Source organism: Hippopotamus amphibius, chromosome 7 (genome assembly GCF_030028045.1).
Source record: "Hippopotamus amphibius kiboko isolate mHipAmp2 chromosome 7, mHipAmp2.hap2, whole genome shotgun sequence".
Lineage (NCBI taxonomy): Eukaryota > Metazoa > Chordata > Mammalia > Artiodactyla > Hippopotamidae > Hippopotamus > Hippopotamus amphibius.
Genome location: NC_080192.1, coordinates 3,394,168 through 3,416,617, shown reverse-complemented (window position 1 = coordinate 3,416,617; position 22,450 = coordinate 3,394,168). Strand labels below are relative to the sequence as shown.

General features: G+C 58.6%; 1 protein-coding gene across 3 annotated transcripts in view; it reads right to left on the bottom strand.

Moving 5' to 3' along the window:
• Nucleotides 1–22,450, bottom strand: part of CELSR1 (cadherin EGF LAG seven-pass G-type receptor 1) — a 138,940-nt gene that overhangs the window by 59,063 nt on the left and 57,427 nt on the right. For all 3 annotated transcript variants that reach the window (XM_057740840.1, XM_057740839.1, XM_057740841.1), the window contains 3 exons: nt 12,447–12,669; nt 6,729–6,844; nt 6,142–6,230 (listed from right to left, as the gene is read on the bottom strand). In XM_057740840.1, the coding sequence (XP_057596823.1) occupies nt 6,142–6,230; nt 6,729–6,844; nt 12,447–12,669 (428 nt within the window). The remainder of the gene's footprint in view (nt 1–6,141; nt 6,231–6,728; nt 6,845–12,446; nt 12,670–22,450) is intronic.

Sequence of the window (22,450 nt, the reverse complement as noted above, 5' to 3'; positions counted from 1 at the left end):
GTTTCATTGATTCTTTCTGTTGTTTTCCTGCTTTAAAAACCACTGGTTTCTGCTCTTATCTTTATTCTTTCTTTCCATCTACTTGCTTTGGGTTTATTTTGCCCTTATTTTTGGAAGTTCTTGAGTTGGGAACTTAGATTATTCACTTGAGACTTATCCTCTCTTCTAATATAAATATGTGATGCTATGAATTTCCCTCTCAGCACTGCTCTACCTGCATCCCACATATCTTGGTATTTTGTATTTTCATTCCCTTTAAATTAAAAAAATTTTAAACAAACTTCCTTCCTTCTCTCCTTCCTCCCTTTTCAGAATAATTGAATACTTCCATCAAATCTCTTTGAAGGCCCCTTGCTCCCAGCACCTGTTGGAGTCAGTCAGTAGATTCAGGGCTGAGAGGGGTAGCAGCTCACAAGGCTGAGGCTGAATGAGAAGGACAGCAGGGGAGGCAGCCTGGTGAGGGCTGAGGGTGATCAAGGACAGCAGCTAAGTGAGGTGGCAGACTGATGCTGTTGGAAGACTGTTTAAATAATGATGGATTGAGAAAATAAATCACTATAATGAGGATCGTGGGAACAAGGTTTCTCACTGAGCAAGAAAAGAGTGATAAATATGGAAGGAGAAAAAACGAGAATGACTCTGTAGTGTTGGAATGGAATTCAAGGTTTTCAATAAGTAGAGATGTAAATAAAAATGAATTTCAGTATGTGTCTGTATGAGCACACATACCTATACATACATATATACACGGAGACACGTCCTAGCTCTGCCCAGTGAGAGAGTCTGGGAGTGAGGCATCCTAGGAGCAATACGTCTATGCAGCACCTGAATCTTGGTTTCTAAATACCCTTCTTTATTAAAAGAATCCAGAGTTCTGTGGGTAAAATGGCCCTTCTCCCTCCCTCCCTCCCTCCCTCTCCCCTTCTCCTCTTCTCTACTCGCCCCCTCCCCCACATTCTCTGGAACATCCGTTCCTGGACAGCAATAGAGTTTCATCTCTTTTGTCCTCTGTATATCCCTGTACCCTAAACAGTGCCTGGCACACAGGAGGCACTCAATAACGGCTCCACTTATTAATGAATGAACAAAGGCATGAAGGAAGGGCTGCAGGGAGGGAAGAGGGAGGCCAGGCAGCCATACCCAGGGAGCCACATGCTGTTAAACCACAGCAGGTCTGCAGGGCCCCAGGAGAACGTCCACCAAGACCAGTCTGAAACAAGATTCTGGGTAGAAACCCTTGAGTTTTCTGGAACATTTGCTGAAGCAGAGAGAGACCCCGGGGGGCGGTGGGCATGGGGGATCACATTGCTCTGCACCACCCCATGCACAGCCCACTTCGCTGGAACCCCTGGAATGTAACGTGGGACAGAGACCCAAGAGGTTATGAATGACTTGAACAAGCCAAGTGTGAAGTGCAGCCGGGGTGGAGCAGTCCCTAATGAACCTTGTACCAGCGGCCCCTTCCCCAAGGTCATGGGACTCTCAAGCACTGGGATGCTCTGCTTAGTGAGAAGCAGAGGATGCTAACACTTGAGAGAAGCAGCTCAGCCAGGGCTCTCACTTCATGAAGATGCTTTCAGCGCTGGACCAAAGACAACCCTTGTCATCTCAGAATCACTCGCACCAGAACAGGCCATGCCTGCCGAGGCCCCACCCAGGATCCTCCTGGATGATGTGTCCACACCCCCAACACCAGACTGGGCTTCCAGATAAGGCGAGGGCCTCCACGTAATCCCTCCAGACACCCGGTGTGAGAGCCCCGCCAGGCTCACAGTAGGTGCTCAGTGAGTGAGTGACTGTCCTCCCAGGCGTCCTCCCCAGGAAGAGTGGAGATGCCACGTCATAGCTGCTTCCAAAGGAAGATGCTTCTCTCCCTCCCCACAGTCCCCGGGGACTCTACACAGACATTCTGACACCCAAGGGTGAGGGGGAAGGACAGACACCCCAAAGAGCCCTGACTACCACCAAACCCGAGTTCCAAGTGCGAAGAAATCATTTTCGAACGATCTATACAAAGCTACCATCTCGGAACAATCTGCACAGACTCTTCCACCAGGCACATTCACTCTTTTGAAAGTTGGCGGGGAAAGTGTTTACCTATCGTGCACAATACCCTTGGAAAAAAAAGCACATCTACGACAAAGTGATGACCACAAATCCTCCAAATCCTCCCCAAACCTCCACAGGCGGGTGTGGGCGGTGGGGCTTTGGGTTCCACCTGCGCTTGACGGAGTTCGACATGTTTGTACAAAGTGTCCGCCTTTAAAATACCTTCCCAGGAAAACGCCCAGCTCCAGAGGGCACCAGACCTTCTTACTTAAAATGCCACCAAGCCAACAACAACAAAAAAGTAAACTGCCTTTGCCCGGCTCCCTGTCTGGGAAGCCAGCCCGTATGACCGTACCAAGGGTCCTCTGGTTTCTGGCTGCCTTCGGCCCACAGGGAGCCTAACAGGAGATGGGAGGGATGGCGGGGAGAGGCATCAGGAGGTCACTTCTGCCCACAGGTGGCTTCTCTCCAGGACTCCTCCTGTCTGGGTTCCATTCTGCCCTCTGCCCTGGTTCCTCTCGGCCTAAGGGCTGTCCCAGCCCCGGGTCCTGCACTGCCCGTCACAGGTGCCCCACACCCTTCCCTCCTTTGGTGATAAGCCCTCCTAGGACCATCCCGGTTTCCCGGGGGAGCGGGGGTGACTGGCAACATAGTCGGACAGGCTCCAGGGCCCCAGCAGAGGTGGAGAGGGTCCCACACAGGACCCGCCCTAAGGACCAGACACGATAAAACTGATGCCTGCAGGGCAGAGCGACCCACCCCTCCCAGACCACTTTCAGAGCCGCCCTCCTTCCTGCCCCTCTAGCCGCATCCTCATGAGGGCCAGGTCCCCCCCACCCAACCGCTCCCTACCTGCCAAGCCCTGCCCGGCCCCAGCCACAGGCGAGGATGGCTCTGCATCTGGACACGTGAGCGCCTCAGGCTCCGAGACTCAAAGCTCCCAGGAGACAGATGTCCGTGATCCGGCGCACTTCCCATTGTGTGCCGGGAACCACAACAGGGAGGCCTCAGGGTCTACGTGCCAGCTGCTTGGTTTCCTCCATCAAACAGCCTCGGGCAGGAGAGGAAATAGCTGAGCTGGCAGGAGAGGAAAGGCCTAATCCCGTGCTGAGGGTCTGCTTCAGGTGCTGCTGAAAGGCCGGCCCTGGGAACGGAAGCAGTGGGAGGCAGGGATCCACCTGCACTGCGTGTCCTCTCTCGCGGGCTCCTCCTTCCTTCCCCCGGGGACATCCCGCGGGCCCTTCAGGAGTGAGTTCACTCCTCCGTGCCCCCGGCGGGTCGCTGCGAGCAGACAGGCCCGTGTGGCACTTCCTGCACGCAGGACGATGGTCACGGATGATGGGTGCCTTTGGACCCGCGCGGAGCTGGCCGAGCCAGAGGTTCCGTCTCTGCTCAACTGTGACAGGCTGCTGCTTCAGCCATGGGCCGGTGACTCGGGAACACGCCATGCGCAGGTGTGCTGGTGAGGCAACCAAGGCAGACGCGGCCCGAGCCGTAAGTCTTCAGCCAGCCCTGGGAGATGTGCTCCCCATACAAGCAGGAGGGAAAGTGCACCGCGTGTGCTTCCTTTGCTTCCCTGACATGAAGCAGGGCCTCAGAGGGCCCCCTCGGCCCATCCTGACGGGCCTGCACCCTGGCCAGCCCCCAGGTGCACAGCCCCCAGGAGGCACACACCACCGGGACCGCCCATCCCTGGCGACCCGGCCCTGCCGGCAGGGGAGGAGGGAGGCCAACGGCTGAGAGCTCAGAGGTGTGCGAAGGCCAGACTGCGGGGCGTGGCACCCTTGGCACGTGGCAGCCACCTGCCCCAGAGCAGCAGGTGGGCCAGAGTGTCCACTGTGACTCTTACTTTTCCTTCTTTCTACTCGAGGCGTGTGCAACATCCTAAAAAAGCGTGAATGTGTTTGAGCCAGAAAACCACTGACTCCTTGTCCCCATCCTTGGGCCAGGAGTGGCCAGCCTCGCAAGAGCTCTGGTGCCGACACATCTGCTTGTTGGTCCTGCCCAGACACGGGACAGCCATCATGACGATGCGGACAGAGGAATCAGGGGTCCGTCCCAACGATGTGGACAGAGAACGATGTGGACAGAGGAATCAGGGGTCCGTCCCAACGATGTGAACAGAGAACGATGTGGACAGAGGAATCAGGGGTCCGTCCGCTGTCCTGCTGGCTGGAGCAGATCCAGGCCCCGACATCAGATGCAACAGTTCCTGTGCTCAGCAGGACTGTGCCCTGTGCTATGGGGACACAGAGGCGCACAGGGCGCAGTCCCGGCCTCAGGGCTCCTGGCCCTTCAGGGCGCTGGGGCACAGGCTCTGTACCTGTGTGCAGGTGAGAGCTGCCGTCCCTCGGCTGCCTCATCGTGAGAGAATGGCTGTCGGGGAGACCGTCTCCAGGGCAGAAACCATCTGACCCTGAGCAGGTTGTAGGGGCAGAAGAATTCACCTGGGGGAGCCCGGGCGGGTCCCTCTGTTCTTGGGCCAGTAAATCGGGTGAGAGAGGCCCACGGGTAGCAATCAGGGAAAGGATGTGTGTGGGTTAAGACATCATGGAAGAAAAACCCAAGCGCATCCATCCATCCTTGTGCCCCCGGAGGTCAGCAGGAGGGGAGGCTCTCAGGGTCCCACCGCCCCCACCGTCTTGCACAGCAGCCACGCAAGGCGCACCTCACACCGGCTAGTAATTGTCCCAAACAGCCACGGGGGCGGAGCTGCAGCAGCAGACCCCAGCGCTGGAGGCGGGACAGCTCACGTGTGTCTGCACGGGTGTCTCTGGTGGCGCGTCGCCTTCCTCCGGCCCCGGCCCAGTCCCTACCCCACCTTCCTTAACTCGCTCACACGGCCCTGCATCAAGTGGCCCGGGCCCTGCCAAGACCACGGCCCCAGGGGTAACAGGAATGAGGGCAGCAGGGCATCCTGGGGGCTGCGGTAGCCCAGACCCCGTCCCAGGCACCTGCGAACACTCTCTGCTTGGTCCTCAAAATCCCGAGAGGAGCACCGGCCCCCGCGTCGCTTCAGACCTGCGCCCTGACCCCTCCAGCACCTCTCCGTGCCCTCATCACAAACACGGCACAGGGTTCCACCCCCGAGTCAGAACCTGCCTGGCTTCTATCCTAGGCCGGGGGACAGGGTCAGCTCCCGTCTACAGACTGGGGACAAAAACCACGGCCACCGTGCGGGGTGATTGCTGCTGCGGCCTGTGTATTCAGGGTGATGCAGAAATGAGACGTCTAGGGTGAGCCAGACGTACAGGAGGCAGAGGGACAGCCGAGGACGGCCGGGGCGAAGGACAGAGAGAGGGAGGGGTCGGTGTGACACACAGACCTCAGGCCCACGTGGTGGGAGGGGATCGCCCATCACCACTGTGTCCAAAACCTGAAAGGCAGTAGATGGGAAAGACAGAAGGCGCTCTTCCTCCGTGGGTGTATTTCTTACAGTGGGCGGGGGGGACCCCTTGTCTGGCCCCAGCCATGCGGAGGCCTGGGGCGGGGGCGGGGGGTTCAACAAGGGGGAGGCGCCCTGGAGTCTCCCAGGAGGGAAAAAAAGAGTGGTCTGCAAAAACCACAGCAATGGGAAGTGGGGCATTTTGATGCAAAAACCACCAAGGAGTTTCCTTACAAGCTAATAAACAGCAAAATGAAAGGAAACCCCCTAAAACGCCCAGACCGCCACAGCATTTCCTAGGAGAGCCTTCTGACTCTCGGGTTTCCTCCGGGTAAGAGTGGATGATGTGGGCTTTGGAACTGTGTTTGAATGGCCTGGAACTTTAGCCACCAGTAATGACTCAGCCGGGGCAGCTGCAGTGAATAAGCTCTTTTCTGTGTCCTCCCCTCAAGGCAGGGGGATCTCTGGGGTCCCTGTGTCTCCCCGCCCAGCGCTCCCTGGGGGAGGATCCGCCCCAGTGCAGGGCTTGGGTATCTTTACACAGACTCTCAACAAATGTTCATTTCCTAAATAACTTTTTCAACCAGCATATTTATTTAAATTTCAGAGTATAAATGTCTAAAGACCGAAAAGCTGCCAGGGCCCGCTGCGAGCCGCCCCGGCTAGGGGATGTGGGGGGGGGGGGGGGGGGATGGCGCAGGTCCTACCTTGTTGTAATACTGCACCTGCACCGAGTGCCACCGCCCGTCACTCACGCCCCCGGGAACCTGCGGCGCCACCGTTGTCGTGGTCTCACCTGCCGGGAGCGGGGAGGTCCAGAGAGAAAAAGAGAGGTGAACAGACCACTAAGGCTAAAAGTCCTTCTCACAGTCTGGACGAATGTTCTTTCCAACAACCAGGAAAACACGTTTAATGGCTTTGTCAATATTTTCAACCTACAGAGGCAACAGCACCCGTCAATGATTCCCTAGGTTTTGGAAATTTGAGCTTGTGTCTTATAAACAACGGTGCAAGGAACATCTTTGTGCGTTCTGGATTTCTCCCATAGGGACCAGTGGGTCAGCACGCTTGAAGGTGCTGCACAGGATGGGGTGGTTTTGGGGTTTCTTTTGGCTGTGGCTTGAGGCTTGCGGGATCTTAGTTCCCCAACCAGGATCAAACCTGCGCCCCCTGCAGTGGAACCGTGGAGTCCTAACCACTGGATCTCCAGGGAAGTCCCAATGGGGTGGTTTTAACCAAAGAAGAACCCGGGACGTGCTCCAAGGGGGGCTCCCTCCTGCACAGGAGGCTTTACCTGCTGAGAAGGTGAGCTGCACCTGCTCGTCCACGATCTCCAGGGCGATGAAGTCGTGCTTCTCGTTGAAGCGGCCGTTATACAGCAGCAGGGCATTCCTCTCCTGGGTGGCGAACCTGGGGGGCCGAGGGGAAGCACGTCACACAATGAATGACCCCAGGGTGGAAGGTCTGCAGGTGGCCCGGGAGTGGGGGAACAAGAGGCTGCCCAGGGCGACAAGCCTGGCCAGAGTGGGTGAGACCATGGGTGCACTCAGCAAAGACTCTGGCCCCTGGTCCTCTTTTTTTCACCTCAGGGGTTGACAGCCCATAAAACCTGATTAGCGATGTTCTTTTCTGGAAGGGGCAGCGCAGATTGCAGGGGGGGATTTGGTTACCACGACCTGTACAGGTAACAAGATTCCATTTGCACAGCAGTCTAGAAGGATGACACAGCCACTGTACCAACTGGAAATGTTTGGACAGCAAATGCGAGCAGGGCATCTTCTACTCCCGGAGGCATGCCCCGCGTACGTGCCCCAGGCACAGGGACGCAGGTGCTGACGACAGCCCAGGGCCTACGCCCCTCGTCTCCACCACCACACGCTAGCCACACCGCGTCCTTTTGTTCCCAAGCCCTACACCCTTCCCTGCCCCCGGGCCTTTGCACCTGCTGTCCCCCCCATATGGGGAATGATCTTCCCTGGCTCTGCAGATCTCCCAGATGTCACTCCAGCTGTGCTTTCCCCAACTCACTTTATCTGAAGTGTGCCCCTCACCCCACAGTCTATCACATCACTCATTTTACTTCTGCAATTACCCTGCTCACTTGCTGGTTTATAAGAACGTGTGATCCTTTAAGGGGAGGGATGCTGACTCTCGCTCACGGCTGCATCCCCGAGACCAAAACAGAACCTGGTCCACACAAGCGCTTAATACCCACGAGCTGGATCCACGGACGGATGGCGGCCCGCGTGAACCAACGGATGCATGAAAACGAACAGGCTCGTCAGACTTGAAGCATTCAGAGTAAAAAACCAACTTACTCCAACAAAAGACAAATAGCCTCAGAAATCCTTCCCCCGCCCCCCAAGGAAGCCACCTCCATACGACCTGAGTGTCCCCGACACACCAAGTCACCACGAGGCCCCCTGGTCACCCTGGTTACAGAGAACCCGCAAACCTCCGGAGTGAACTCGGGACTGTTTCCTGAACTAGCTGGATGTCTCTCTCATGGGAGATTAAGTGGGGGAAATTCTTTCCTTTGATTCCAGGTTGGTTTATCCATTTTTAGGTGGCAGGAGTCTGTCAGAACCAGCCTCAGGCATCTGACCTCCGCCTCTTCCTCGAGTTACATGCGTACAACTGACAGTTCCCGCCCAGACCTCGCATCCCCTTGGCTGAGAAGGCAGCAAGCACTGAGGACAAACACCTGCACGGCAAAATGGGGGCTCTGGATGTGGAGTGAGCAGGTAGAAGAAGAGGTGAATGAAGACTGGGATGCACCCGACCCCAGACTCACGTCCCTTTGGTGGGTCTCCCTGTTCTGGGTCTCTCTCTGGACCAAGGTGGGAGCTGGTGCGGGGGTGGTCGCTGCTGAACGGCCCTCGGGGCAGGCCCCCCAACGCTGCTGGGGCGGGTGAGCCGCAGAAGGGATCCAGGGCCACGGGCGGGTCTGAACAGCGCAAGTGGAAAGGGGAGAGGCCAGAAACAGAAACCGAGGCCTGGGGAGGGGCCAGGGAAGACAGAGAACAAAGGGTGGGGACAGGGAGGCGGGGACCAGGGGGCCAAGCCGTCCCAGAGCCCGGACCCTTGGCAAACAGAAACCAGAAAGAGGAGAAGCAGCTTCGAAAGAAACCGCCTGAAACAAAAGCCCTGGCCCGGTGCCCCAGCCCACCTTTCTCACGGTGCGCCCCTCAGGAGGCAGCAGGCCCAGCTCCCCCCCGGCCCTACGCCGGAGCAACCACAGTCCCGGTACACAATCGTCCTTCTGCCCAGGTTCTGGGACGACTCTTTATGATTTTGCTCTTGAAGCAAAACTCCCTGATGCGCCATCGGACCCGACCTTCTAGCCGTCACCAGGCGTATCGGAAATCGTCCATAAACTGCTGTCACGTGTGATCATCCAAAACACTAGATCTGAGGAGCAAGGGGTCACACACCACACAGCGCGGACACAATCAAACACCACTATTCTTTAGCTTCTCTGAGGCTGGAGCTGCCAGGTGTCCTTTGCTGGTTTCCAGCATGTGTGCCGGCCGCTGCGTCTGTGGGCGCCCCTACCAGCACTCTGGTCGCCTTTCAGGTCAGCCTCCTGCAGCTTACTCGCTGCACTGCCTGCCACAGGGGGCTGCCGCCCACGCCCAGGTGGCAGGTGGCCGTGGCCAGGTAGACAACAAAACCACGTGCCACCGACGTGTTTGCCGGAAGACACAGGGCACCTCTGATGTGGGGGGCAGGCACCCACAGAAGCCTGCTGTTCTCAACATCCAACGGCTTGGGACGCAGAGTGGCCTGGGGTCCCAACGAGGGAGGGGCCCTCCTCCTGGAGGCTGTGCCCACATGGTGGCCTCTGGAGCACAGGGCTTGGGGCGGAGGGCGGGGACCTGGCGTCAGGAGCAGGCAGCGCAGGACCTCGGCCTGGCTCGGAGGCCCAGCGAGAGAACGGGACGGCACGTGCCAGCTCACACGAGCCCTCACGACACCCGTGGAGACGGACCCTCGCTAGCCGCCTCACAGGGCGTGGTGGAGCCCTGAACCCTGAACCAAAATGCGGGCCATCACCTCAAAACAGCAGGGCTCCCAATGGCCCAAACCTCAAAGCTGCTCTTAGGGGCTTCCCTGGTGGCGCAGTGGTTAAGAATCCGCCTGCCAATGCAGGGGACACAGGTTCAAGCCCTGGTCCAGGAAGATCCCACGTGCCATGGAGCAACTAAGCCCGTGCACCACAACTACCGAGCCTGCGCTCTAGAGCCTGAGAGACACAACTACTGAGCCCACGTACCACAACTGCTGAAGCCCACGTGCCTAGAACCCATGCTCCGCAACAAGAGAAGCCACGGCAATGAGAAGCCCGCGCACCACAACAAAGACCCGATGCAGCCGAGTTAATTAATTAACTAATTTGAAAAAATAACTACTCTTAGAATCAAACAATACTGCCCGCCTTGCAGCCGGGCCCAGGGGGCTGACCAGAGCTGTGACTCCCTCCTGCCCTCTTCCAAGTTCCCAGGAAAGGGGGCGATGCTCTAAGGATCAGAAACAGAACCATGAGCTGGTGGCCGGCACACACACAGGCTCCACGGATGACAGCCGCGCTTGCCATCTTATTAAAGCTGGTCTCCAGGGAAAATTGAGGGAGAGGCCAGAATGTGAGAAATGCCTGCAAATCAGGATGAGAGGCCCTGGGCTGTATGATTTATGGGGGAGAGTAAGGGGGGGCGGGAGATTAAGAGCGCGGGCTACAGGCAAGCCCTGGGGGTCCCACCAGCCAGCCTATGACCTGCAGCAGGTTCCTCGCCTGCGAGATGGGGAGAACAGCGGTACCAGCTCTGAAGGTTCCTGTGAGTAGGAAATGGGCCTGACGGGTGAGGTGCCAGGGCAGGGCCAGCTCAGAGCCCATCCACGCTGAAGCCCGTGATGAGTCGGGCAGAGCCCAGGAGGTATTTCACCAGGACCAGTCCCTCTAAACAGAACATCCTCCAAGAGGACGCCGTCTGCACCCCATGCAGATGTCTGAGCCCGAGAATGTACCAAGGGGCTGCGGCAGGGCAAGGTGGGCACAGGGGTCTGCCCGCCTCCGCAGAGATCCCAGCAGACACTGCAGGCCACTCGGAAGGCCCGAATGTGCGCCCTCTGCAACTCAACCTCCTCCAACCCCCACCAGGCCAAAGAGCCCCTCCCCTGGGAAAGCGGGAGCCCCCCGGCCAATGTCTTGGGGCCACGGTGGGGAGCACTGGGCGCTCACGCTTTGTGAGAATGGAACTACCCGCCAGTGCTCCCCGGGGCACCTGGGTGTCAGGACATAGGACAAGAAGCCCCTGAGGAGCTTCGGGCCAGCAGGTGGTCAGGCACAGCAGCCCTGGAGCGGAGGCCCCCAGACCCCAGCCAGGGAGCCCACGTGGCCATTTGAAGGTTTCAAAAGGACACACATCTGCTTTGGAGACTTCAGCCCAATCAAATCACCTGACAAGCAGGAAAAAAACCAGGATCAGGAAATCTGGCCTGAGTTCCCACCCCCAAGCTACGAGCCAGTGTGGAGGACGGGTTTGGGGCAAAAAGATCTGAGCCTCAGTGTAGAAAACCCGCCAATGACCCAAGCCCCCGTGTTAACCAAGTGCTCTCATCTGGGCCTTTCTTTCGGGGCAGTCAGGGTGGACAGGGGCCTGACCCTGCAAGCGGGGACATCAGAGTCTGGAGGCAGCCGACAGGCAGGCGATGACCAGACGTCCGGCCGGAGCTGGAATGCAGGCGCGGCCTGGCCTGGGTCAGGGGGGCTTCCTGAAGGAAGCAGCCGCCGTTGGGCGGGCCGGCAGGAGAGGCCGAGGAAACGCCTGTGCGAGGCTGGGCAGGTCCAGAGCATCACGAGGTGAGGGCGCCACGTCACAGCGTGCAAGGTGCCCGAATCGGGGGTCCCCAGGGGTCAGCACACAGGGGCCACCGTGCGCCCTATTAAGAAGCTTGGGTTTTACCCCAGGTGGCAGGCAGGCCCGGCAGGACTGTGGGACAGGGACCCGCCTGACTCGGGCTGAGAGCAGATGACACCACTGGTGTTCCCCAGGGGGAGAGCACGGTGGCCGGGGCCAAGGTGCTGGAAGCTGGGAGAGCAGTGGCCGACAGGGGAGACGGGAGGTTGCGGGACTCGCAGGACCTGACGGAGACGGGGAGGGGGGTGAGATGGAGGGCTGCCCGGGTGGGCTCACCTCAGTACCACGTGGGGCCTGTTGCCTGCCCCACACCCCTCACCTGCTCAGGGGCAGGACCCCCAGGAGAGGTGCCCGCCCCACCCAGCCCTGAGATGCCCCGTTCGTTCTCCAAAGGGCAGCTCGGAGGGAGCGTCTGGGTCTGGGCAACACGGGATGCCGCATTCCCCTAAAGGGCCCCCTCAACGCTGACCAAATACAAAACACACCCTGTTCTCAGTTGAACGTAATACAAATCTTTACAGTGGAAACAACAGATTTTTAAAAGTTAAATCTAAATTCTCTTGGAGAAAAAGATGCAAAAATAAAAGGATGGCCACAGCACACAGTCCCCTGCATCCTCCTGGTACAGGTTAAGGGGCCAGGCTGACAGGGCTGAGGCCGCCCACCCGCAGCTTCCCAGCCCACGGGGGGCACAGCAGGAGCCTACCTGGAGTCTCACTCCCAAGCCTGCTGGGCACCTGCCCTCCACCTCTGGCCCCCTGGATGGCAGGGGTGCCCACGTGGCGGCAGGTGAGCAGGACCAGGGCAGTCAGGGCCGGCGTCACGGGCATGTGAGCTGGGCCGGCAAACAGGGCCCCGCGCCTGCTGGTGCTCTGCTGTCGCTAACTGGAAATTCTTAATTTTTGAACAAGGAGCCCACATCCTCCATCTGCACGCGGTCCTGCAGCCAGCGCCGGCCAGGGCGACCCGACTCCCAGAGGCCCCGTGGACGGGCTCCGATGTCACCCCATCCGACGGAGGGGTGCGCGGAGACGCAGCGCCGCCTCCCTAACCGCCGCCCACAGGAGGCATCTCGGGGACACGCAGGGACTCACGCGAGGGCCACGGTGAAGTGGAAGCGCTGCCTCAGGCCGCGGAAGGTGACGAAGGACTGCGGCGGGAAGCTCCTGGTGGTCACCTCGCAGTAGGGCCTCTCGAACTCGCCGGGGGGGCACACACAGTGGAAGCCGCCGACCAGCAGGTTCACGCAGGTGCCGCCGTTCTTGCACACGCCGCTGGCGCAGCGGCCGGAGCGCGCGCTCACCTCGCAGTGCTCGCCTGGGGACGGGAGGGGCGGGAGGGGGTCACGCGGAGGCCGCGGCAGGGGAGAGGGGGACGGGGAGGCCCCCCCCCCCACCAGGCCGCGAACACCACTGCAGAACCAGCTGCTAAACCCGAACCCAGGAGCACCTGGGGCCTCTGGGAACCACCCTGGAGTCGGGCCACAGACAGCCCAGTGCCCGTGGGCCATCGAAGGCTGGCGGGGCAGCGGGTTCCCAGTAAGCCCCCCAGGGGGCCCCCGGGCCGAATGCACCAGGTGGCCACGTCACTCCCACCCTGTCCCTGTCCCGGGCTGCCGGGGTCCCCGCCCTCGGGGGGTGGGGGGCAGGGGACCGTGCGGCTGGGAACACCTCTTGGCATCCAACCCCGTCGTGACCCCCCCGCTGGCCAAGCCTGGCTCTCTTACGAGAGAATCACCTGGAAACAGTCAGGGTGATGAGAGGGCCTCGTGCCCTTCCCACACTCACCCCTGCGCGTCGGCTGGGCCCCTCCGGGCCTCGTGGGAGACTCGGGAGCAGGGCCACGGTCCCTCTGGCCCGAGGCCTCCTGCATGCCCGCACCCCCCCCCACTGCCTCCCATGCAGACCCCACTGCCCAGCTGGGCAACGCTGGATCCCAATTTGTCTTTAATCACGTCTCTCCCTCCCACTGGCCTCCAGCGGTGCTCCAACATCCTCCCTGTAGCCTGATCCCTTGTGACAGAGGATTCTGGAAACGTACTCATAGAAATGGACCGGGCAGCCCAAGCTGACCCCCCGAGGTCCATCAGATCCAGTGCCCCCCACGGCAGCAGCAGGGGTCTGGCTGGGTGGTCCGCGCTCCCGGGACGCGGCCCGGACCTGCCTGTCACGGGGTGGATGTTGCCAGCCGCCCACAGACCCACAGACCGACAGGCGCTCCTGACAACAGGAGACTCCTTGGCTCCCACCAATGTCTGTCAGCAGTTTTTGACTTTTAAATGAACACATTTTAAAATAAAAGTATTACATTTGCAAACTAAAAAAAAAATCACTGTGCAAACAGTGTGGCATGGGAAATCTACCGTGGTTTCTTGCAGGTCCCACAGGAAGACATCAGGAGAGCTGGATGCCCCTTTGCTTAGTGCGGTACCTGGGAGACCCTCCCTGTCGGCACTCAGACTTCCTCCTCTTTCTTCCTAATGGCTGCACAGTCCTCCATTAGAGCACCCCATCAGAATTTAAATCGCTAATGTTTCTTATTCTACTACTGATGGACACGTAGGCTGTTTATAGCTTGCTTTTATTACAGAAATGCACTTCCGTTGTGCATTTCCTTTCCTTCCTTCCTTCATTTCCTTTTCTTTCTTTCTTCCTTCCCTTCTCTCTCTTTCTTTCTTTCTTTCTTTCTTTCTTTCTTTCTTTCTTTCTTTCTTTCTCTCTTTCCTTCTTTCTTTCTTTCTTTCTCTCTTTCCTTCCTTCTTTTTCTTTCTTTCTTTCCTCTTTCTTACTTATTGGCTGCATTGGGTCTTCATTGTTGTACACGGGCTTTCTCTAGTTGCGGTGAGCGGGGGCTACTCTGTTGCGGTGCGCGGGCTTCTCATGTTGGCTTCTCTTGTTGCAGAGCACGGGCTCTAGGTGAGCGGGCTTCAGTAGCTGCAGCACATGGGCTCAGTAGCTGTGGCTCGCGGGCTTTAGAGCGCAGGCTCAGTAGTCGTGGTGCATGGGCTTAGTTGCCCTGCTGCATGTGAGATCTTCCTGGACCGGGAATGGAACCCATGTCCCCTGCATTGGCAAGTGGATTCTTAACCACTGCGCCACCAGGGAAGTCCCAGGCAACTTTCTGATATGAATCCTTGGCGTGCTTTAAGACTATCTCTCTCGAGAAAATTTCTAGAAGTGATGAATCAAAGGTACACATCGTTTACATTTTGATCGCTATTTCCAAACTGCCTTCCCCAAAAGGATACACAAAACTCACACACTCTCGCCAACACAAGCATGTTCAATCTGTAAAACATTTGGCATTTCTGACAAATGAACCTCCAAGGTGTTTTATTTGCAATAATTTTTGATGAGGTTCAACAACTGCCCGAATTGTATTGGCAACACCCACTTCCTCTCTCTGAACAGCCTCACTCCTGTGCTCACTTTCCAATCCGATGGTTGGTCTTGTTTTTACTGTGTTACACAAGCTCCTCATAAATTTTGGAAATTAACTCTTTTCTGCCATTTCTGTGGCAACTCCCTCCTGGCTTACATTTACCTTTTGACTTATTTATGTATTTGTGGACACATAAAAGTCTTAAACCTGCATATGGTCACGTTCACCAATTCTCCCTTTGAGATGGTAGGGCTCTCGGGTTATTAAAAGGCTGGTATGAAGAGAGATGAAACGCGGAGCTCCGGAGACACCTGGCACCAGGACCCCCGGTGCAGGGAAGAGCATGCGTCCAGATGGCAGCAACGTGCTGGACCCCGAAGTCCCTGGGACCCCCCGACACGGGCTTCCCTGGATGCCCTCTATTTCTTTTCAATATTGAACCACGTGAACACACTACCTACCATCTCGGTCTTCTTGGGCTGCCGTAACAAATTATCATAGGCCGGAGGCTTCAACAACAGAAGTGCGTTTCTCACAGATCCAGAGGCTGGAAGTACCCGTGAGATCAGGGTACCAGCCCGGCTGGGGTCTGGTGAGGGTTCTCTTCCCAGCTGCCTGCTCACTCTGTCCTCACACGGCCCTTCCTCTGTGTGTGTGTGCAGCGAGAGACAGAGATCTCTGCTGTCTCTTCTTGTGAGGACACGAATCCTAGCGGATCGGGGCCACCCTGATCATCTACCTGAATTACTGCCTGCAGGCCCCACCTCCAGATACAGTCCCATGGTGGGGTTAGGGCTGCAACCTGTGAATTTGGGGAGGCATATTTCAGATCAGAGACAACTGGGACTCTGAACACACTGCACAGCGAGGTTAAAATTTATCAGCACTTTAAAGGAGAAAGATGCTGCGGACAGTGGGTGCTGTGGTGCATCCCACACGCCCCTCCAGGACCGAGCGTCTGGAGTGCTGGGTGACGGCGGCTCACAGCGGGGACTCTGCGTTTGGCTCCTCCTCCCGAAACCCCCTCAGCCAACGCGGCACAGCCCTTGCTGGGGCGGCTCACAGCCAGCGACGGGTCCGCGGGGCGATGGGGAGGCCGGGTGCCTCGGCCCAGTGCAGCCGCCTCTGCACTTCACGGCCAGAGCCGGGACGCGGGGTCTGCAGAGGCCTTTGCTGCCACTGCATCACAGCCCGGCCTCTCCTCTGCACAGCCCTGGACGCCCCCCCACCCTGCCCCCCCGCTGGGCTCCCCAGAAGGCAGATCTCCAGCCTCAGGTCTGTTTCTCAGGGAGGCCGACCTCCGACCGCGCTGATTTCAGACAGCACAATAATTGAGGGGTGTAAGAAAATCCTCTCAATCACCCAAGGGAAGCTTCAAATGAGCTTATTTTCCAAACAGGTGAAACTGATCTGTAATTAGCATCAGGAAGGGCAGAAACAAATCAGTTTCCTCCACTTCCCCAAGCATCCTCCTTCCCAGGCTGCAACACCTGAGCAGGCACAACGTGCTGAGCGAAGGTGACCCAGCCTGAGTCCCTCAGAAGCAGGGAGGAGAGGTGCAATGGCTGACCTCTCCCTGAGTTACACAACCTTGCGGGGCCACCAGGCCAGGGACCCAGGGCCCAGCCCCCCCCAGGGCCGGCAGGGTGGGGGGTTCTTTCTCCTCCTCCTCCTCCTCCCCACCAGGCAGGGCAGGGAGGGAGAGGCCAGAAGGCCCAGCCAGGCCACCCACCTGTCCTCCCCGAGCGGGGGCTGCCCCCGAGGGACCTGTGAGCAGAGGCTTCACACGCGGCTCAGAGGGGAAAGGACAGCGGCCCACCCGGCTGCAGACCCTCCGCTCAGCTCCGCCATCAACGGAAACCCTCTGATCTCCGGCCCCCTACTCCCCGCCCGCTCCCAGGTTTCCAGGGCGCCCCGCCCGCCACAGAACACTGGACTCCAGCACCCCACCAGGCAGGCTGTGTGCTCAAACACGCGCAAGTGCGCACACCTCACACACACGTACACACATCCATGGGCTCACGCACACGCAGTCACGCGCTGCCCTCACACGCACACCCTCGGCCCCACACGTACATACGTGCACACACACTCACCCACACTCACTCTCACACACACTCTCACGCTGATCCCCGCCCCTGGCCTCTTCTCCAGGTGGGCAGCCCGCGGCCTTCTTAAATTCCAGTCATTAATTTTAAATGCTTCGCTGAAGGTGTATTTGTTCTCCGTACACTTCAGATTCTCTAATCTCTGCTTTTAAAATACATGTGACGTCTGGGAGTGTTTGCCTTCTGAGACCCAGCTTGGCAGGTCGAGGGCATTCTGAAATAACAAAGCCACCGTGAGAGGACAGGGCGGGCCGTGCTCCCCATACCATGACGGCAAACAAAGGGGGGCCTGGCACGGCCTTCCCACGGCGCTCCGCCCGCCCGCGGGGTTCCAGAACCCTGCCCAGCCCGGCTCGGTCCAGGTGGTCAATGTCACCGAGATGAAGGCGCAGCCCACGCCCCCACGGGGGCCACAGCCGCTCCCTCACGTTCACTGGACGTCTGGACCCCTCCACCTCCACCTAAGCATCTGAGGACTCCTACGATGCCCTCGAAGGGCTACCTGCCACCGAGGCCCCGAGAAGGAAGGCCCCGCGCGCGCACACGCACACACACACACACACACACACAGAGCATCCTTCATTCAGTTCCTGAGGACCAGAATCTGACTTTGCTGACAGTATTCCCGCTCACGCGTGGTTTTCAGTGGCTGCAGGGAAGCCTCGTTCCTTCGGCCGCCCCCGTGAACAGGAGGACGACAGAGCAGGACCCGGGCGACCCACAGCCCCGCTGCAGCTCAGCCAGCTGCCCTGAAGCAGCCGCTGTCCCGTGGAAAGGGCGTGACGATGCGTGGGGCTATTCTGTTTCTCTACTTAACCGATCACACAATTTTAAACCAACTGCAAATAAAGCTAAGTCTCCGTGAAGTTGTTTGTTTTAAGCACAAAAGATTTTCCTTTTCGTTTTCAACAGGTAGTTGTATTGGTTTCCCCGGACTGCTAATACAAGAAATCTGGTGGCTTAAAAAGAACAGAAGGACTTCCTAGGTGGCACAGTGGTTAAGAATCTGCCTGCCAATGCAGGGGACACGGGTTTGATCCCTGCTCCAGGAAGATTCCACATGCCATGGAGCAACGAAGCCCGTGTGCCACAACTATTGGGCCTGAGCTTTAGAGCCCGTGAGCCACAACCATTGAGCCCATGTGCCGCAACTACTGAAGCCCATGCGCCTAGAGCCCATGCTCCACAACAAGAAAAGTCACAGCAATAAGGAGCCCATGTACCATAACAAAGAGTAGCCCCCGCTCACCACAACTAGAGAAAGCCCATGTACAGCAACGAAGAAGACCCAACACAGCCAATAAATAAATAAATAAATTTATTAAGAAAAAAAAAAAAAAGAACAGAAATGTATTTCTCTCATAATTCTGGGGGCCAAAAGTCCGGGACCCAGGTGCAGGTGGGGCCGTGCTCCCTCTGCAGGCTCCAGGGAAGGGTCCTTCCCGCCTCCCAGCTGATGGGAGCTTCCCGTGTCCCTTGGGCTGTGGCTTCACCATGCACCTCTGCCTGTCATCACGTGGCCGTCTTCCCCGGGTCTCAAGTCGCCCCCTCCTTCCTCTTACAAGGACACCAGTCATCGGGTTCAGGGTGGGCCCTAAATCCAGGACGGTTTTACTAATTACATCTGGAAAGACCCTATTTCCAAAAGAGGTCACATTCTGAGGTTCTGGACACGAATTTGGGGGGACACTGCTCAACCACTCCCAGGGCCCTCGTGTCTGTCCTAGAGTCACCATCACAGCACACTGTGGCCTCTGCAGACACAGCACCGGAGGTGAAGCAGCACCTGACCGGCTGGGGCCTCGTCCCCCAGCTTCCTGTGACTCAGCAGGCCTGGTGGCCCTGCCCTCCGGGGACGCTCTTCCCGGTCTTTCCCGCCAGCGGGGCGGTGGGGCTGGGCCAGCTCCCCGCCTCCGCAGCCATGCCTCAGGCCCCCTCCTCTGGGCCCCGCACCCAGCCACCCACGCCCCCTCCCCTTGTCCTCTGTCTCCCACAAACCCAGGCCTCAAGCCCGCCTTCCCTCACCAAGCCTAGAACAGGGAGGGTCCCGCAGCTGCCCGGGGAGGGGGGCAGGAGCCCTGGAGCCAGCCCCCCTTCTCCCTTGTCCCCAGCAGCGCCACTCCCCAGGGTCCATGTCACGTGCCTCCACGGCCACCTGCACCCCAGTCTACGCCACTCCCAATCTGCACAACCACAGCGACCACCCCCTGGGCCCCTGCACCCACACCTGCTGTTCATCACCTTACACATCCGCCTCTTCTCCACAGAACCCCCGAGAGAGCGCCGCAGCATGCCGGCCTGGCCTCATGCTGCCTTCGAATCAATCCCACTGCTTCATAAAGACCCCTCACCTTGGGGCCCCACCCTCGGCCACATGCCAGCCCATCCACACCACACTCGCCAGCTCACACGCCGGCCACACGGTCTCCCCCCTTGAAAGGCGGCTGGGGGACTCGACTGGCTAATGGAGGTGGCCCTGTCCACATTCACACACTTTCACCACTGTCAGCAATCCCCCCACGGGGACCACCTTTCTCTGTGCCTGCATCCGCTCTCCTGGCCTCTGCAGGTGGCTTCCCTGTGCCCGGATGCAGCCCCATCTCAGGCACCCCGCATCCTCTCAGGAGACGTCAGCCGCCCACCTGACCAGGGCCAGGGTGCCCATGACAGACACTGATGGGCCCAGAACCTCCCCGCTCCAGACAGCGCCCGTCCCAGCCCCAGGATGACACCCGCTGCGTGACTGTGCCTCAGCCTCTGTCTCCCAGGCTCTGGGGCGGGGCAGGGTCTGTTTGGGGGTCAAGTCTAAGAACATCCCGCATGCAGAGGGTGCCTGACAAATGTCCGGCACACGGCAGGTACTCGACGAATGCCTGTGGGATGAAGTCATAAAATGCCAGGATTTCCCCACTTCCAAGCCAGTGATGAATGCCTGTACAGAGTTATAAAACCTACATAATTCACATGTTTGATTCAAACAGTGTGGGAAATATGTTGATGTAATGAATGAAGAATTAATTCTACAGATAAACACACTTTTTTTTTTTTTAAATAAAAGGCAGTGAGAACTCTGAGCGTGCAGGTTTCAGATGAACCAGGTCCCCTGGAAAGGGTCTCGTCTCTGGGTTCCCGGACCTTCATTCAGGGCAACCCCAGGCCCCCGTGGGCACTTTAGCGAGGTGCTTCCCACGGCAGCCACTCCAGCCAATTTGTTTAAACTGCACAGTGATCCACGTACACGTCTCCTTAACTGCACCTTCTCCTTAGGGGTGAGCTGGCGGATCCCGGCGGGCAGCCCTCGGGGCAAAGCCCTGCTGGGCAGACTGTCCCATTTCCATGGCGGACGTGCCCCCATCAAGGACCACCTGGCATCAGAACTCAGAGCTGGAAAGAGATGTTGACACGATGGGTTTTAATTCTTAAAATCATCTTACTTTAGGCAAAAAATGTGGACCACATTTAGTCACTCCTATATCTTTTTTTTTTTAAACAGCTCTTACAAGAAACACTATTTTAATGCAATAAGTGTTCTCAGATATGCTTACTTAACTAGATTTTACCTTTCCTCACCTAGGAATTCTCATTCAAAGTAAATTTTGGCTTCCGTATTTATTCCCAGCCTCCTAGTATGCTGCTTGGAGTAAAATGTTTGCTCCAAGTCCTCCTAAACCTGGGGAAAATCTCCCCGTCTTCCTCCTGTGCACCCCTCCCATTACGGCTGCCAGCCTCGCCCCCATGCTGAGGATCAAGTTCACCCAAGCAAACCTATAGCCTCGCTCAGTAATGCACGTAGCACCACAACCCCCTGCCGAGGAGGGCCCAGGGCCCGGCCTCCTGGTCATGGCTGCACATGCAGAACCCCACACGGAAGACTGGGAAAGGACCCCCGCCCCCAAAAAGGCATTCGTAGCTGCGAAACAGGAGCTCCCAGGAGCCGAGGCCCCTCCGGCCCCCACAGCCTCACGCACATCCCCGTCCCTGGATGCCTGTCCCACCCAGGTTTGGGGCTGGGGGTGGAGGGACCACACGGGCCGCCTAGGGACCCTATCCCCACAGTGCCGCAGCCACAGCCCCTCGGTTGGAGAGCGTCAAGTCCCCCAGAGAAGCCGCAGCTTCACAGGGCTTAAACAAGGGCTTATGTGCAAGGCGACTGTGCTAAGAGCCCAGGGTTCCTGGGGACGGGGAGGACGCACAGGCCCCGGTGTGGGAACTCTTACACGCCCCCACCTTACAGGCAGGACCCCGACGCCCAGCATAGGGCACAGGAATACCATTTTTTTGTTTGTAACCAAAAAAGACATTCCTTAAAGATAAAGGAAATGGAGGGCAAATATAGTGCCTGAGTGAGGGAGCCTCTGAGCCGGGCTGTGCAGGAGTGTTTGTGGAGTGGAGACCGCTCGGCCCCAGAAAGGGCCCTGGCAGACGCACAGGGTTACTGGGGGGCTGGGACGGATGCCAGGGGACAGGCGCCCACCTGGTCAGGTCTGCGAAGGAGGAAGGGGACAGCTGAACACCCCGGCCTTGCTGCACAGAGACCTGGGCAAGCAGGGGAAGACAGAAGGCACCAGAGTGTGTGTGTGTGTGTGTGTGATGTGTGTGTGTGTGATGCATGTATGTGTGTGGCTTTCATATGTGATGTGTGTGCATGGCGTGTATATGTGGTGTCGGGGGGTGTGCACATGTGTGTGACAGTCACGGCAGGTCTGGGGGAGGAGGCGCAGGGCAGAACCAGGAGATGCTGATGTGAACACAGTTCCTGCCAAGAGGAGCTTCAGAAGGTGCCGGGGCTGCTCGGGGACGGGGGGAGGGGGGCGGGGGGGCCCGCAGGAGGGGAGCGCAGCCAGGCCGAAGCCCTCAGCCCTGGAGCAGGGCGCGGGCCGGGCCCCAGGAGGGGAAGGGCCTTAGACGTGTGACGACTTCAGGTTTTCAGTAACTAAAGAGACAGCTGCCTCCTGGGCCTCGGCACCAGCTCAGGGCTTTGAACTAGAAGAGCAGCTCTCGGAGGCAGCGGTCAACCTGCACAGCTCGCGTGGGAAGCTTCAGCAGCAGAAGGACACAGAGGCGAGGACGGGGTCCATCCACCCTCCCTCCTTCCCAGCCCCCCGCCCGCCACCGCTGGGGGCAGAGGTGTCCAGAGCAGGCTCCTGACCGCTGCCTCAGTTTCCCCGGCTGGAACCCTCCCTGCAGCTAGGACTTATGTTTCCAGCCCCCGGAGGCCGGGGCCGAGGTGAGCTGAGCGTTACCCGTGAAGCTCTGAGCCAAGCACCTGGCACGTGAGGCTGGCACGTGAACCCCCCCCCCACCATGAACTGGCTTCTTGAGGCTGGAGGCCCCATCTGTCCACTCCTCGCTCCCCACTGCCTTCCCCCCGCCCCAGTTTCTAGGCTGTTGGACTGTCTCACCTCCCGCCCAGCCCTGGAGCCTCCTGCCCACGGGGCAATGCTGCCAGGAGAGGCCTCTGAGAGGCCAGACACCTGCCCGCCCTCCCGCCCCCCCACCAGGGAGAGGGGAGGCCGGAAGCCCAGACCACGGCAGGCCTGTCCCGGGCCGGGCCTCCGGGGTGACTCCACTACTGTCTTTGAAGCAAATTCCCAGAACCCCGACACACC